This window comes from Phoenix dactylifera, chromosome 9 (genome assembly GCF_051530095.1).
Source record: "Phoenix dactylifera cultivar Ajwa chromosome 9, Ajwa_hap1_PhDact_Kaust_v1.1, whole genome shotgun sequence".
Taxonomy (NCBI): domain Eukaryota; kingdom Viridiplantae; phylum Streptophyta; class Magnoliopsida; order Arecales; family Arecaceae; genus Phoenix; species Phoenix dactylifera.
The window spans coordinates 29,655,703-29,671,603 of record NC_143198.1 but is presented as its reverse complement, the minus strand read 5'-3'; the positions used below and the strand labels follow the sequence as shown (position 1 = coordinate 29,671,603).

At 36.9% G+C, this 15,901-nt stretch overlaps 1 protein-coding gene across 2 annotated transcripts; it reads right to left on the bottom strand.

Moving 5' to 3' along the window:
• Positions 1-206: 206 nt before the first annotated feature.
• LOC103708933 (vesicle-fusing ATPase-like) lies at positions 207-14,633 on the bottom strand. Of its 2 annotated transcripts, none has more exons than XR_015969030.2 (22): positions 14,300-14,632; positions 13,762-13,857; positions 13,595-13,679; positions 13,456-13,506; positions 11,618-11,788; positions 11,288-11,442; positions 11,073-11,181; positions 10,875-10,974; positions 10,748-10,803; positions 8,376-8,441; positions 8,220-8,302; positions 7,527-7,660; positions 4,605-4,815; positions 3,919-4,050; positions 3,779-3,839; positions 3,633-3,692; positions 3,194-3,388; positions 2,976-3,063; positions 2,550-2,672; positions 1,120-1,185; positions 520-696; positions 207-442 (listed from the first exon to the last, which is right to left on the bottom strand). XR_015969030.2 is itself a non-coding variant. In XM_008794047.6 (22 exons), exons 1-21 carry the CDS (start codon positions 14,485-14,487, stop codon positions 547-549), a joined length of 2,244 nt encoding a protein of 747 aa, XP_008792269.3. In that variant the 5' UTR covers positions 14,488-14,633; the 3' UTR covers positions 207-442; positions 520-546. The 2 variants fall into 2 exon arrangements, 1 of the variants encoding a protein (XP_008792269.3); XM_008794047.6 differs by having other exon boundaries at positions 3,330-3,388; positions 14,300-14,633.
• Between the last annotated feature and the right edge of the window lie 1,268 nt (positions 14,634-15,901).

Below are 15,901 nucleotides of genomic sequence, written 5' to 3'. Positions count from 1 at the left end.
GCCACAATATTTCAAAATCAAAACTTCTGGGAACCAGGCAACATAAAGGGAGCCACAACACAAGGAGATTAGGATATATCAATATGTGAAACAAGTCCAGCTCATGTCCCAGATTCAAAATTCGATTAACTAATTCAGCCACCATATAAAAATTATATTGATATAATGACAATATCCATTGTAAAAGTATGTGACTCTCATAATAATAATACGAAAGAAAGCCTAATTTCAATTAATTTTATATTCCGAGTACATATCAGTGCTGCAAACTGTTTCTCTTGACCAAAAGAATATAAAATAAAATTTATCATCACAACAGTCAACACTCAAACATTATCAAAGATCATTTACTATAGTAGTTGGGCCTATTCAGCACAAAAAAAGGAAAGAAAGGAATGCAGGAAGGAAGGAAGAACCACCCTCGCTTATATTGTGAAAAAAACTGGAGAATAAGAAAATTATCAGAAAGTCAAAAACCTGAAACAAGAGGGAAAAAAAAAGAATCCACCAAAACAATACCTGCTTATGAGTAACATATAGAAATTCTCAAAGACGGATGGACACAATGTCACCCATGATATCATAGAAATGGTTTAGGCTAATCTTTTCTTTTCCAGAGTAAATAGCTTCTGCACTTCCTCCCATGGATCCTTGTGCAGCCATCTCCACAAGCATATACAACTTCTTCAGAGGCATCTGAAAACATCCCAAATAATGTAAGAACCAACTACAGCATCATCTAACATTCCAACAAAATGATGTTATTGTCAGCCTCTACCAATGTAACACTTTATCTACGCTAAGGTTCAGCAGGGGCGTTTCACTCAACAAGTGGACCATAATAGTTCAGAATCTACGGAACTAACTTTTCACTTTAATTGATTCAGACTTGGTGGCTTCATGTAAAGCAAAACCAACATGATCCAAAGGGAATCATGAGTGTTTCATATTACTCAACAACATTTCCCAAAAGCAAAATCTCATCCTTTATTATTGCGCATCTAATATAAATTAAATAGCAAACCGACATGAAATCTGATCACAGTTTCTTCTTTCTTGTAGTTCTCAGTCATGCGTTAATAGAAGGGCTGGAAGGAGAATAAGAGAAATAGAGCTTACATCATGCAGTGCTTCAGCTGCTAAATCAATATCATCTTCAGCAAATACATGGAGGCCTTGTAAAACCTGCAGAAAGGAGATTTCATGAGCTAGACTAACACAGCAAATTATGACCATGAATTTTAAAGACCTGCAATAATAATTGCACAGTTGCAAGATAATGTCAATCTAACAAAATATCTCAAGGTCCAATGATACATTTATAATGCTGCCAAGTTGCATAATATCAGAAGTCCATCTTGTGTATGCTATCTTAATTTATGCATGCAAAATCATATGCATTCCTGAAAATAAATTAACATGCATTTTGGTATAAACTTGTGAAAATACAAATAGTTCCCTGTAGCAAATCACCCTCCAAATCATGGAAAACAAAATCTCAAAGGTCATGGAAGCATAACCCTGGTAATCAAGCAAGCAACATTTGCAGAATAGTTATTCAAGTGTTTTTACTAGATGTAGGAATATTAGCTAGCATGAGATGTGGTGTTGCACTCGCCTATGATACAGTTCAGACTTCAACTAGGTTTCAGAGACAATGCAATAAACATGCGAATCTGGGGCCTCTTTCACATTGTTCTCTTCTTGTTTTTGTTTCCCTACAAATAAGTGAATTACCACTTGGAGATTGATATTGATGATTGTATTTGCAAGGAACTTCTGCCACTCTTTTTTTTTTCTTTTTTGAGAGAGAGAGAGAGAGAGAGAGAGAGAGAGAGAGTGTGTGAGAGAGAAAGAGAGGCCCACCTGCACCATAATTACCTAGATCCTAATCCTGGGAAACATGGCCTGCCGTACCGCCCCATACGGGATGTACCATACTGTACCGGTAGAAAACCGATATGTAACACACTTTCAAGTTGGTACAGGCCCCGCACCACCCGTACCGAGGCGTACTGTCTCATACTGAGGCGTACTAGTCTGTACCGAAGAGTACCAAGATAAAAATTGAGACAAATGGTTGGAGAGCTATTTCGACATAGAAGTGTACTGTACTATACCGTACTGAACTGATAAGATATCAATACAGTACCCGATACCAAGATTGCAGACTTGCTTGAAAATGTACCATCCAAGGCTTGAACCTAGAACCTCTCTGGTTGCTAAGGAGAGCAATATGACCACAGAGGCAAGCCATTCCTCGCTTTTATTTTTGTTTTTTTCTAAAAGCAATACTTTGTTGCAAAACACTCTACGGTTTCACAAACATTTTAAAAAACAAAAGGGCCTCATCTTGCATATTTGTCTAGTCTACTATTTTCTTCTTGGATTTTTGAAAACAAAAACAAAAAACAAAATCAATACCAAACAGGCCATTAGCGAACATGCATAATATCCTAATGACAGGTTAATTTTACTTCTTTCATTATATATCCACCAATCATTCCCTTCTTGTTTTCTACATAAATTTTCCTCCCATATTTCTTTACCTTTCTGGCATCTGCCTTGTCTAGAGTTGGAACATGGTATGTGACAGAGAAAGCATCACATATGCCAAGAGACTCCAGAAAGCCCACCTCACTTGTTGTTCCAATTACCAGCATGTTCTTACCCTGCAAAAGGACATGGCATATCCATAATGTCAAGACGATGCAGGTAGCCCTATTTATAGTTCACTGCATAAGAACAGTTAATGTTGGAAACAAAATAAAAGACCCGGCAACTTCTGGCCACGAAACCTTAATGAAAATTTGCATAAACTGTTAAACATCATGGCGCTGTGATGTTCGACATATGCATGTATAATAAGTAAAAGTTTTGGTATATTTAATATCATAATTTCTTCTCTTGATTTGCTAAGCTTTTGCAGAAAATGTTTCATAAGGAAAGCAAAAGGGAATGGAAGAAATAAGAACCTTCGGAGGAAGCCTTTTCAGAAGGACCAATAGTGTTTGTGAAATCAAATTCGAAAAGCGTGGCCCAATAGCAACATACTCCAACAACCTGAAGTATGGAATATGTGGAAATGTCAGGCATACACAATAACAACAGGAAATAGCATGGTGTAAATATGATGGCATTTAATTTTCACAGAAAATGAGAACTAGCCTAGAGGGCAAGGGCACTTTCTTACCAAGTTTAGAGGTGGGCCACGAATTATGTTTCATGCAAATTGCATTTTGCATACAAGTGAATACAAAGGGGCTGTCTATTCAATTCTCTCTAGTAGCTTTAGCAAATCTATAATAGTTACATTAGAAAGGACTGACCTTTCAATATCATCCAGAATTATGATGCTTAATTGAGATTTGTAAGCATCCTCAAATACCTACATCATAAAAGAATATGAGTCAGTTCTCGTATACAGGGGAAAAAAAATAAAAGATCAACTTAAGCTCGTTTACTTGCAAAAAAGTAAAAAGCTTTTCTAGATTTCCTTAAGCTTTAACATATAGATTCCCTATGCTCATGTGAACGGCCGGCCCGTAGATCTAAAAGGATCCATCCATAGGCCTGACCGGAAAGTTTGTCCACGAAAAAAAAAGTATAGGCTAATTCAAATATAAACAAACCTTAACAATCTGTGCACATTTACTGCTTTCACTGCGACCAATCATTGTTTCTGCTGAGATCTATAGTCGCAAAAATGTGTCATGTCACTAGAAGGAAGAAAACTTAGAAGAGTGGATGATCATTAGAAAAATGAGAAGATACTTACTATCTTAACATAGGGGAAATCACTGTCAATGCCAATTGTAGCTGCCATCGCTGTCTTACCACTGGCAACAGAAATACACATCAGATAACATACCCACTGCAATGAAGATAGGTGGAAAGAACAAGTATATGATAAGCTACCTGCCGCTTGGACCTTCTAGAAGGCAAGTAACAAGTGGGCTGCCCTTGCTTACTTTAACTTGCCCCACAAGAAGCATAGCTCTTTGATAAATGTGTTTGTGCCTCTCACCACAGTCAACCATACCATTAAGCCTGCATGCCGTTTATGGTTCAAAATATAATGTTATGCCATCCAAAAACAGGAGAGATATATATGCTTCTTGGAACCATGCATGAACATGAACTTTGAAATGATAGGGATCTCTCACAACTTGATACTGTGTTTTTTTGTGAAGCTAACTGAAGTTACTGAACAGACCTAACCAAGTCTAAGTTTGATAATTAGAAAGCACGATGAAACAGATGTTCCAGTTCAATGACATCAAACAATTATCTATGAAAATACCTTATAACTGTTTAGGCTGGTTGAGAAAAAAATGATCAATGATATTACATTTGGACCACGGAGCAAGCTTCATGCAACTAGTTTTGAAAGCAAAGCACATCACTTGAAACAAATAATATGTTTAGATCCATAACCTTGAAAAGTTTGTTGGAAACTAATTTAATTTACTTCCATGTCTTCAAAAAAAAAAAAAAAAGCTACAGACAACATATACATCCAGTTTGGATTGTGATGCAAAAGAAGAGTATCATTTAAGTGAATTTCAAAACACAATTTATTAATAGTAGGAACTTGACTGTACCTGCATCGTTCAAGATCATCTGTGGATGCACCAAAGGCAGGGACAATTTCTTGCAGAGCATGCAAAAAGTCATCCATTGTAACTTTTATACTCTCCTCATCTAAAGGTTTAGTAAGATCATCCATGCTTATTTGCCGATTCAAGGCAAATGAGACTGCACTTTTGACCACACCTTCCAGTTCAGCTCCACTGTAATTCTTTGTACGTGCAGCTGCATCAAGATATGAATAAGCACTTTAGCAATAACAAATCCCCATTATGTATAACCTCACATCCACAAAAATCTGATATATATTTAGTCATATATATGACTGTCCATAAGTTGAAAGCAAGTCATTTGCAAGGGCATGCCTTCTGTTTTTTCACAAAAGGTGTAGGATGGCGATTGCAATTAAATTTTTTTTAATTTCAGATAGAAAATACTGTGGAAAATGGATTGCAGTCAGTGTCAACATGTTTGAAACTCAAATTACCGCTAGCACATACACCTTCATTATGGCCACTCACTGAACCGAGAAAGGTAGCAGAGATACCAAAACAGCCACTACTCTACTCATCAAAAATACTATTGCTGCAGATATTGTCTCATAAGTCTACTATGATCATATGTGTGAAATATCAACAGCCACCTGCATCCTCTTTTAAAATCAACAAGAAGCTAATGAAGTGATTTACCACTGCAAAAACAAAAGCAAAAAAAAAAAAATTACCAGCTAGCATGCAAGCATCATGTAAAAAACTTAGTAGCAGGGAACTTCTACTTAGGGTGCATCCCCACTTTGGAATCTTCCCAGAAACTCAAACCTGGATCAATCACTACAAAGACAATTCTCAAAAACTCAGATGATCAAACCAAGAGAGAGGGCATCAGGTGTAAGTGGGGCATATTTCAAGTATTTGTCCTCAGAAAAAGGTGACGTTGGCATTCTTAGAAAGAAAAATAGAAAGAAGAGTTTCTTACATGGTCTGCCATACCGGTCCGTACCGGCCAGTACGTACCGGTCTGGCCTGAGACCGGTACCGTCAGCGTGGAATCCAGTACCGGTAGTTTATTGTTGAAGAACCGGTATGGGACCGGTTCGGACCAGTACGGGCCGCCACCGGTACGCCGACCGGTACCGGTACGGCGGAGCTTGGTTTCTTATGCCCATGTGACACTTGGAGAAGACGTTGGAGGTGAGACATTTTTCATACAAATGGCTGTTCATGCTCAGAAGTAGCAACTTAATCATGATTTGGTGGAAATCTAATATCTTGAAGAAATGCATGACATGCCAAGGGAAACTTTGCAATCTCATTACTGATGGTGGAATTACAAAAAATGTGGTCTCCAGTGACTTGGTTGAAAATCTGAACAAGAAGATAGAGTGAAAAGAACATCCACATCAGTCGGCGTGGCTTGGTGACCATAAATGTCTTACTTTTTCAAATGAGAATATTTATACCGAGAAGGTGCTATGTGATGTGGTTCCTATGTCAGCTGCACGTATTTTATTGGGGCGACTGAGGTTGTATTATCACAATGTTCAACACCTATATATTCATGTACAAAAGGCAGATTTTGACTCTCCAACCTACTCCATCAGTATTCAGTAGTGATTTTCAACAACCAAAAGCAATCAGGATTACCCATGAAAACAACACTTAGTCGAGGCAAAGACATATCGGGCCATGGAAGCCAAATTTAAGAATTTACACAAACTCAAGGACGAGCCTCTATTCATTGGATGCAAATTGGTGGAACAAAGAAGCCCATTTAAACCCACCAGTACCTTAGCTACCCTTCACAGGTATTATTTATGATACAGTAGCGCGAACAGTAAGTGCACCGGTTTTGGGGTAATCTGGTCATAGTTTTCTAGTCTTTTTTTATTGGTTAGGAGTCTTAGGTGCTGTCGAATTTGTAGGCCAGCTGGTGCTTGTCTAATAGGAGTGCTACTCAGTTGTTTAGAGTCAGCATTGCTACTCAGAGTAGAATTAGCGACTGGGCTTACACTTTAAAAGGGATTGTGGCTGGCTGTTTAGGCCAATCTTCTGAAAGTTTGTCCAGGAGTTACTACGATGCAAAACATTACTGTGAAAACACTCTCTTCAACCTGCCTTTCTCTCTGCCGTGCAAAACACTGCTGCTAAAATCTGAGATCATATCAGAAAATGTTTGTATCAGCAGCTGAAAGAATTGATACAAAAGTGCTCAAATTCAGATCTAACTTCAACCTTCGCTTGAATTACTGCTGCTCTAAAACTTGCAGCCACCTATCTTTAGAGAGGCTACATCAGGGGGTTATAAATTAGATGTGCAAAGTCTTTCCTTTCTTATTCTTGCATGGGCAGACTCCTTTCTCTTGATCTTCCATACGCATTCATCGCACGTGTCACAACACTAGTATATGTAAATGAGAAATGTTCCGTGTTTTTTTCTGGGCTCGTGTGCACACAGGGTTTTGGGCCACATGTGCAAAGGCTTTCCTTTATTATTTTTGCATGGGCACTCCCTTCTCTCGAATCTTCTGTGCAAATGCATCACATGTGCCAAAACACTAGTACATATAAATGAGAAACGTTCGGTGGATTTTTTTTAGCCAATGTTCAGTGGGGAAACATATCCACATGTGCAAAGTCTTTCCTTCTTTATTTTTGCATGGGTGGACTCCTTTCCCTCGAATCTTCTGTGCACATGCATTGCATGGGCCAAAGCACTAGTAGTGTAAATGAGAAATGATACAATGTTTCAACTTTTAATTTGATTTCCTACACTCCTAATAATTTGACAAAAAGTTGCCTCCATGAATAATCTCAAACAATCAAGTTAAGTGCCATGCTATAACATTTTTTATTAAAAAAAAAGTATCCCATAGTTATTACGTAAATTAGATATAATGCGAACCATATAAAAGTTATGGAAAAAGTACAATCACATACCAAGCTCTTGAAGGTTCACGTCTGCTGCAAGAAAAGAATTTTCTTTCATTTTATTTGTATGTATTTGAAGAATTTGCAAGCGACCATTTTCATCAGGGAGGTTAATCTCAACATGAACCTCCAGCCGTCCAGGTCTGCATGTGGAACACATCAAAAAATCACATTACAGAAAAAGTGTAAGCAACAAGAAAAGAGAAGGGAAACTATATGATAACAGAACTGGCAAATACTTTTCACACCTAATAAAAAGAATTAGATGCAACAAAATCTGAGCATTCATTATCAACACCAAGTACATGCAAAAAAAAGAGGCGCATACTAACTTCATCCACCTTTAACACATATATTAGAGTTTGTGTAACGATCAAATCCTGTTGCTGTCTGTGCAACAAAGAAACAGAATATAAACAATAAATTGGAACGTTTCCTAGAAATGTCCAAGCTTCTATTTTCATGGTCATCTATAGAATTTCTCTAGCTTTGATAAATATTTGTCACAATGTGACTTGTACATTTATGAATATAAATAATATGTACATACTACAGCATGAACCAATGTGGCTTATTTTGACCAAAACCACTTCTGAAAATAAAGAACCCTACCAGTGATGATTTATCATATTCCTCTAGGTAGTTAATTACAGATGTACTGGCAAGCTACTAAATTATATCCAGCAAAGGCAAGAAATTGACCTTAAGAGGGCTTCATCCAGCAGGTCCTTCCGATTGGTCATTCCAATAAGCAGCACATTATTTAAAGACTCAACACCATCTATCTAAAACATGGTAACTCGGTTAGTATTCAACAATGACTGATAATGGTAAAGTATAATACTTGGGAAAATTCACCTTTGTAAGGAGTTGATTAACTATACTATCATGTACTCCTGTACCATCCCTCGTTGACCCTCTAGACTGCAATTTCAAATGCAAAATATTAATAACAAATTCCAGATGCCTCAACAGCAACAAATGTCTTTACATAATTGAACATAATCATATCATCATGAGGAACTAATATACATTAGTACAATGTTTCAGAGGACATTTTATAAGAAGCAACACATTTTAACAAACCTTGGTACATGGGCAAGATTTTCATACTAAAAGAACTTCAGCCAACATTTTTGTAAGCTACAGATGAAGCTCTCACTAAGCCAATGTAATCTCTTTGCTCATTCAGCAAAACAAAAATCAATATATCTAAAACATCAACGAAATCCCTAAGTTGACTGAGTTAAATTTGACAACTCCTTTTCCAGCAGGGTCCACTTTGCTGGTCTCTAACTACCAAAAAATTGTGATTTATGAGATCTCCTTTTAAAATCTACTAGCAAGCTAATGCATTGATGAAGTATATTTATGTATGGAACTAAAGAGATTGGACAATAGTTTTTAGTTCTTGACAACCATAGACACTGTATGAGATTGGAAACCAAAATACCAATAAATAACATCCTCTGAGGGATGAAAAACCAGCCAACTGACAGATTGCATGGTGGAGAGAGGAAAATTAAGAGGAACAATAAATCCAAGCTGATTTAGTCATCCAATCCAATTGATTCGAAGATTCCTCATGACAAAATCTAGTACGCTACAATTACTTGAGGAAAAAATTAAATCAAACTACAGGTTTCCTATTTCAGTTGGTAGTGCATTGAGACACCCTCATTGCTTGATGCCCAGATGGATCAAGTCAGAACAGATCAGGATAGAACAAGGCGACAAGATGAGATCAGAACAGAATAAAGATGACATAATAGGACTCTGAACTGACTCCACTAGACTCAACTAGACCATACCCCATAGAAAAGGTTTTCAATGCATCAGAATACATTAGAACTTTATTGGCCGCTATCTTCAGATATGACTGCAGCAGTCCCCATCATCCACTTTAAGCTTACACAAGAACAAATCTGAATGCACACTAAGCAGATCCTGCTTTTAGCTGTTAGCAATCTCCAACATTTAAGATTGTGATTATTTGATAGCTTCCATGGTCGTTAGCGTTTTCTTATGATGTGTTCCCCAGTGTAGGGGCCCAACTTAACACCTCTGATTTTGTAATGAACCACACTTCCATTAGATCCATACCTAACAACCCTTAAACAGAACATATTTTTATTTCATACAATTGTAACATTCACACTCCCTCATTTAATAAATTAACTCTAATCAACGTATGATTTGCCTTCTCAATTTCACTATATCATCGTTTGGGCTTCTTCTGGTTTCATTCTTCCCAATCAAGAACCTAGTGTATCAACCAATGACCAAGCTATGCTGCAACCTCGTGGTATAAGTTCAGAGTAAATTGAAGTGTTCTGACAACCACTCTAAGAAAAAAAATTATATTTGTGACTGTAACATGAAACCACCTTGAAAGTCACTAAATGCTCTTTTCATTTTTGTATGCATTTGAGAGAGCTAACTCAAGTATTGCATCTCCCATCTGCACCATTTCTTATATTTTTTTTTCCACTTGTGTACCCTCTCACAGCCCTTATCTCTTTCCTAACATGATAATTCTACCTAAAATATCCATCTCCCCAGAATTTCTTCCATTAATTTGTCCATTGCCAAAGATCTGTCTTTCAGTCCCTTCATCCAATTCCCCTTATATTGTGTAGGCATTAATAGTGCATCGTTTACAACACCAGTTACATTCTCATCTTCCGTTTATCCTTCTTACAAGTGCAGCTCTGCCCCAGATAATCTTTACTCGTATCTACCGATTTAATATACATATTTAAGCAACAATATTTTATTTATGCATAGTACAATATCATCCATACCATGTAACCTCAATTCGTAAATCACTGTACTGACTATATAATTATCCAATACATATTTCAAGTGCGATGCATGACCCTGACCCTAGCATAGTATCATGCAGTCAAAATTACCCTTGTCCAGTTTTCCTCACCATCAGCGTTAAGTTGCAAACAGCACATATGTGAGAGCACTGAATCCAGTATCTATTAAGCACATTATTTAGGGTTGAATAACATGTCAAAATGGTTATTAATTGCATCTCAATACCATCAACAGCAGTATATTTGTAGCATCGAAACAATACCACTAGACAATAAGAACTGCAATTGAAGTACATATTGAATTACAACAGAATAATATGAATTACATTGAATCTTATCAATGATGCGATGCTCAACCCTTCACTACATGGAAAGCAGGAAATGCTTTGACAGAAAAGTGTCTACCTTACAAATAGCATCGATTTCATCAAAAATGATGACATGCAGGTCACTCTGATCACCTGATAATCAGCGGAAAGCATTAAATACTGGAAGCATAACATACATATAACACGTCATAGTATCTATGTACCTCGAGTCCTTTGGTCATTCTCAGCATCAGCAAATAAATCTCTCACATTTTTCTCCGTTTCTCCAACAAATTTGCTTAACACTTCAGGCCCATTAACAATCTAAAATGTTACAGAACAGGTCAGTAGTTAATTATAAGATACATGCTCTATTGACAGAGTTTGAAAGAATGCTTCAAAGTCTAAAAATAGAGTCAAACCTTGGGTTCCCTTCCATTCAATAATTTCCCAATCTGACGAGCCATAAGAGTTTTTCCAGTTCCAGGAGGGCCGTAAAGCAACATTCCCTTGACATGTTTAATACCCAATCTGCAGTGCATAATTATCAGATAAAGATCAAAATATTACACATGTATACTGTGCGAAAAAAATTGGAATATGAAATATGCTAGCATAGAATTCAAATAGGGCATACTTATTAACAACATGAGGCGGAAAAACTCGAGATGCAAATGCTCTTCGAAAAATGTCGGTAAACTCAGCACTCAGTCCTCCTATCCCCAGTTTCTCAAGATTAAACTCTTTATGCCTGAAAATGTTGCTGCTGGTAGCTTCACGCTGATTGACAATCTGCATGCACAATCACCATATCAGATCTCCAGACTTTCATGAAACATAACTAATGTTTTTATTTAAGATCCTCAGAACTGCTAACTGCACAAAATGAACCATCGAGCTAATGATTGAGCAATTATAAATTAAAGGAACAGGAGGAAGAAATCAAAAAAGCACAGAAAGTAAGAACCTTAATGCCAGAGGCTGGAGAAGCTTCAAAAATAAAGTATGTATCATTGGATATCATTCCTCTCTCCATGGCTTTGGAATCTTCCTGGCCCTCTAGCATAGCCTGATTGACTGTAAAGATATAATTTGTTCCACAAAATTCAAATGACACTCTCTGGCCAGTTGTCATAACCTGCAACCGATATACAGTTCAGCACTAAACTGTAAATCTAATAACACTCAATCCAATTAATGACATTACACAGAACGAAACCAAATTTTAGTTATGCTCATGCTATTGTATTTTTATTTGAAACAGCCTGTAGAAATGTGGTGCACTCAAACTATGATTGAAAGATATAAGAAACAAAAAAGGAAAACACAGAGTGCTTAACTGATACCTTTGTAAACATTGTGTAAAACTAATATAGATTCTTTTTCCAAACAATATCAGATATATGTTTGTACAATAAATTGCAACAGAGTTGCAAAAGCCAAAAAAAATTGCCATGGCTTGTCACCTACATATCCTCCAAATTTAGAAAGTAAGGTTTAATGCCCACTACTTTGAGGCTCAGTGTGAAAAGGGTATTGGGATTTTACGAATAAATAGACTTTATACCGTGTAGGTTGAATTTGGTAGGCTTAGTGGGGACTCCGCCTTATTTTTGTTTGGGATTAAAGTTATAATCCCATGTCACAATTATGTATTGAAAAAGGTCAAAAATTTTCCACAATGGTCAAATTTTCCCTTGCAATACCATTATCCTTCATTTGTTCGTAATATAGATTATTTTGAAAAATAACTAAAATATTATTAAATTAATGAATGATGTTGATTATTATAACTAAAAAACTGTTTTAATCATACAATTTTTTTCGCTTCCAATGTTAGAACATTTTTTATATTTTAATATAATATTAACACAAATATATAAGAAAGATATAGTATCTTAATTTAATATAATATATTGATAATAACAGTATTAAAAACTTAAAATTATTTAACATCAATATATTAGTATGACGTCACTATTGGCATTGGTATTAATATAATATAATATTATATTATAATATAGTAATAATATCATATCATGTTATAATAAATATCAATATGATAATATTATAGCATAGTAATAAGTATTATAATAATATAAAAATAAATTGGTATATTATTACTATATTCAAGAAAGAAAACATTGAAGGTGGTTTGGTCATTTTCTAATTTCTCTCTGAGTTTTTCTCACATAAGCTGCTTAAAACGAAGTTCGAACTCCCCCCTGGAATGAATCCATCCCCAATATGTCTAGTTTGGCCAAACTGTTCGGTGATGGCATCAAGGGGTGGATAAAATGGACATTTGGGAATTATCCTATTTACCATCTGGACTTTAGAGATATCGGTATATCAATAATTTGATGAACAGATCTTGGTGAATTCACCATCAGACTGGCAAAACTTGGTAAATTCATACTCTAATGCTGTCAACATGAGAGATATCTTACAAGATGAGAAACCCAGCCACATTTTCCATAGATTACAGAAAACCTCAATTGCAGAATTGATTGTGAAAAAAGCTCCTTATGTATAAATAACAAAAACTAAGACCAAGTCGAAAGCATAAATTACAGAAATATGGAAAGAAACAAGACTTTGTGTATATTCATTAATCCAAACACAATGCAGATAAATACAACGGCTGTTAAGCAACATCAGCAAATAGGCCAAGCAACAGTGATTCATGTGAACAAGTATGAGTCTATGACCACATAATTTGACTGCTAGAACGTACAAGGCAAGGAAGGCAAAGGCATTGAAATTGGGGCACTAGTAATCATGGAGAAAATAGGGCTGTCTTACCTGGTCAATAAATCTTTTTCGAAGTTGTTGAGCAAGAACAACAGCATCTAACTGCAAAGCAATGAGTGTTCACACATAAGAATTCCAACTCTCAAGCACAAGTTACATTGATAACCTGAATTTCAAGAAAAAATCTTACTTGCTCGGTTCTATTAGTCTTTCCTTTAACAAAGTCCAACTCTAGTGTCAGCAGTGCTAGCTTAAAATTATCAGGAGGAACAAACCTAAAATGCAAATTCACCAAGTAACATTTAGGGATGAGATGAACAAATTGGATCAAACATTCAAGAATCGAAGATGTCAAACCTGCTAACACATATTGAGTCACCCGCAGAAACTTTTGTATGGCGACGTTGAATGGCATTCAAAGCAATATGACCATCTCGAATGCTTTCGTGAGCAGTGTGACTTCGTTAAGGATCCACCTCATAGTGGAATAATAGATACTTTAATTTAAAAAAAAAATCACTTGAATCAATAACAATAAGATAATCCAGATCGATCTTTGGATAAATAGAAGAATTGGAAGCGACATTAACATTATCACCATCCAATTCTTTGATCCTACACAACTCATTCTTGAATACGACTCAAAATTACCAAACCCTAGAATCAAGTTTTAATTCGGAAGAAAAGAGAATCGTCTTTTCACTTAAATTCATGAAAATGAATCATTTTCTTATCTCCCGTCAAGAAATTTCAAGAAAATGAAATACTACGATCCTAATCGACAATTCCAGCACCAAAATCAAATCTAAAAAGAAATCGATGGTTCCAGCAATCCGGCATTCAAATCAAATGGGTGGAGAGAGAAAAGAAAGAAACAGGGATCAAGAAAGGATATCGCAAGGTGAGAACGACGGAGTCTCCGACGAGGGCAAGGGCGACGCTGGATCCGGGGATGGAGAACTTCCGGATATCGCCAGCGGAGCAGTAGGCGAAGTTGGTGAGGGCTAGCTCCTGCTTCGGCGTGCTCACCACGACCATGGAGTTCGCCGTCGACGACGGCCCGAACCCAAATATCCCCGCCATAGGAGGCAGAAGGGGTAAATACGGATCGGGGCTAGGGTTTCCGAAGGGGAGAGAAGAAGGCACGAGGTCAGAGTCTCAAAGAGAGAGGGAGAAGGACTGGAAGAGGGGAGAGACGATTCCTTCGACCCGAAGAACAAACGGACGGAAAGAATTGTAATAAATATACCGCTTTTATAATAACCGACCTACGGCTTGCCCAATGAAAGCGGGTCGCATGAGATGGGGCCCACGTTTCAAGAGGATGGTGTAACCTCGGGAGTTATGTAAATGAGTGCCTTGAAGGAGATGTTGTTGTTAGGGCCAAACTTCAGGATGATCGCTGGGCAGCCAGTTGTTTGACACTTCGGTGCCGAAGGCGGAGTTGAGAGCGGTTAGCCAGACTTACATTATGTATGGTGTGCTTTGCAGAAAGAGAGATCCTTCTAGAGGATGGCTCTGCGACGGTCGTTAGGTGGATCTTGCAGGTTTTAGGAGGGTTGACGATAGCTACTCGCTACTGAGAGATATTTAGGCTATGGTTTATGATGTGATGGCTATTCAGACGAAGCATATGTTTAGAGAGGCTAATGGGGCTGCGGATTGAGTGGCATCTTTTGTCGCCAATCACTCAGGAGACCATCTGTGGGTGGAAGAGGCGGAGTTGCCAATTGTTCTCCGTAATGTATTGCTTTTTGATTTTCCTTGGTTGTATGAGGACATGTTATGCATGATTCCGTAAAAAAAAAAAAAATACTGTTGTTTTTGAAATTTTGACTTGTAAATTTTCTTTTCTTTTTTTTTTTTTTTTTTTTTTTTTGGGGGGGGGGGGGGGGCGGCCACGTGAATATTTGCATGGGTCTGATCCAATCATCAAATGGGCGCATGAAGTTGTTTGTAATGGCTCCATTCGAGGCCAGCCTATTGGCATTTCAAATTGAGTCAGCCCCCGTGCAAAAGAAGTGTGAAGAGGAGTCCAATTTTGGCTGAATGGTAATAGGATTCAAGAATTTCTACCACAATGAGAACTAATGAATGAAGCAAATTGAAATCCATCTGATAAATAATCACTCACACATGATTCTTATAAACACAGATCTTAGAATTCATTATGTGTGTCGACATTCTACATCTTATTCTCGCTACATAGCATAACCAAACCAACCGTCTTGAAGAGAGGGTGTTGAGGTCCATCCACATAAATTTTTGTTTTTGTGAAAGAGAAAAATGATGGATTGAGTTAAAATGCCAAATCACACAAATGAAGGTTTTGATGTCATTATGTCATTTTAATTTTTTTTGTTGCTTTGTTTATAAATAATAATCTTGAAATAAATCTTTTTAAAAAGTCATAGAGCTTAAGCCTTATGAAAGATGGGGAGTATGTTTGGACGGATGGCTTCTTTGTTTCAATAAATCTTTTGTACATGATTTGTCA

Coding starts and splice junctions, on each gene's coding strand:
- LOC103708933 (XM_008794047.6), bottom strand. CDS start 14,487: ATGGCGGGGATATTTGGGTTCGGGCCGTCGTCGACGGCGAACTCCATG. Junction 13,507..13,594: donor AGACTAATAGAACCGAGCAA/GTAAGATTTTTT, acceptor ATTGCTTTGCAG/TTAGATGCTGTTGTTCTTGC. Junction 11,789..13,455: donor GAAAAAGATTTATTGACCAG/GTAAGACAGCCC, acceptor TATCGGTTGCAG/GTTATGACAACTGGCCAGAG.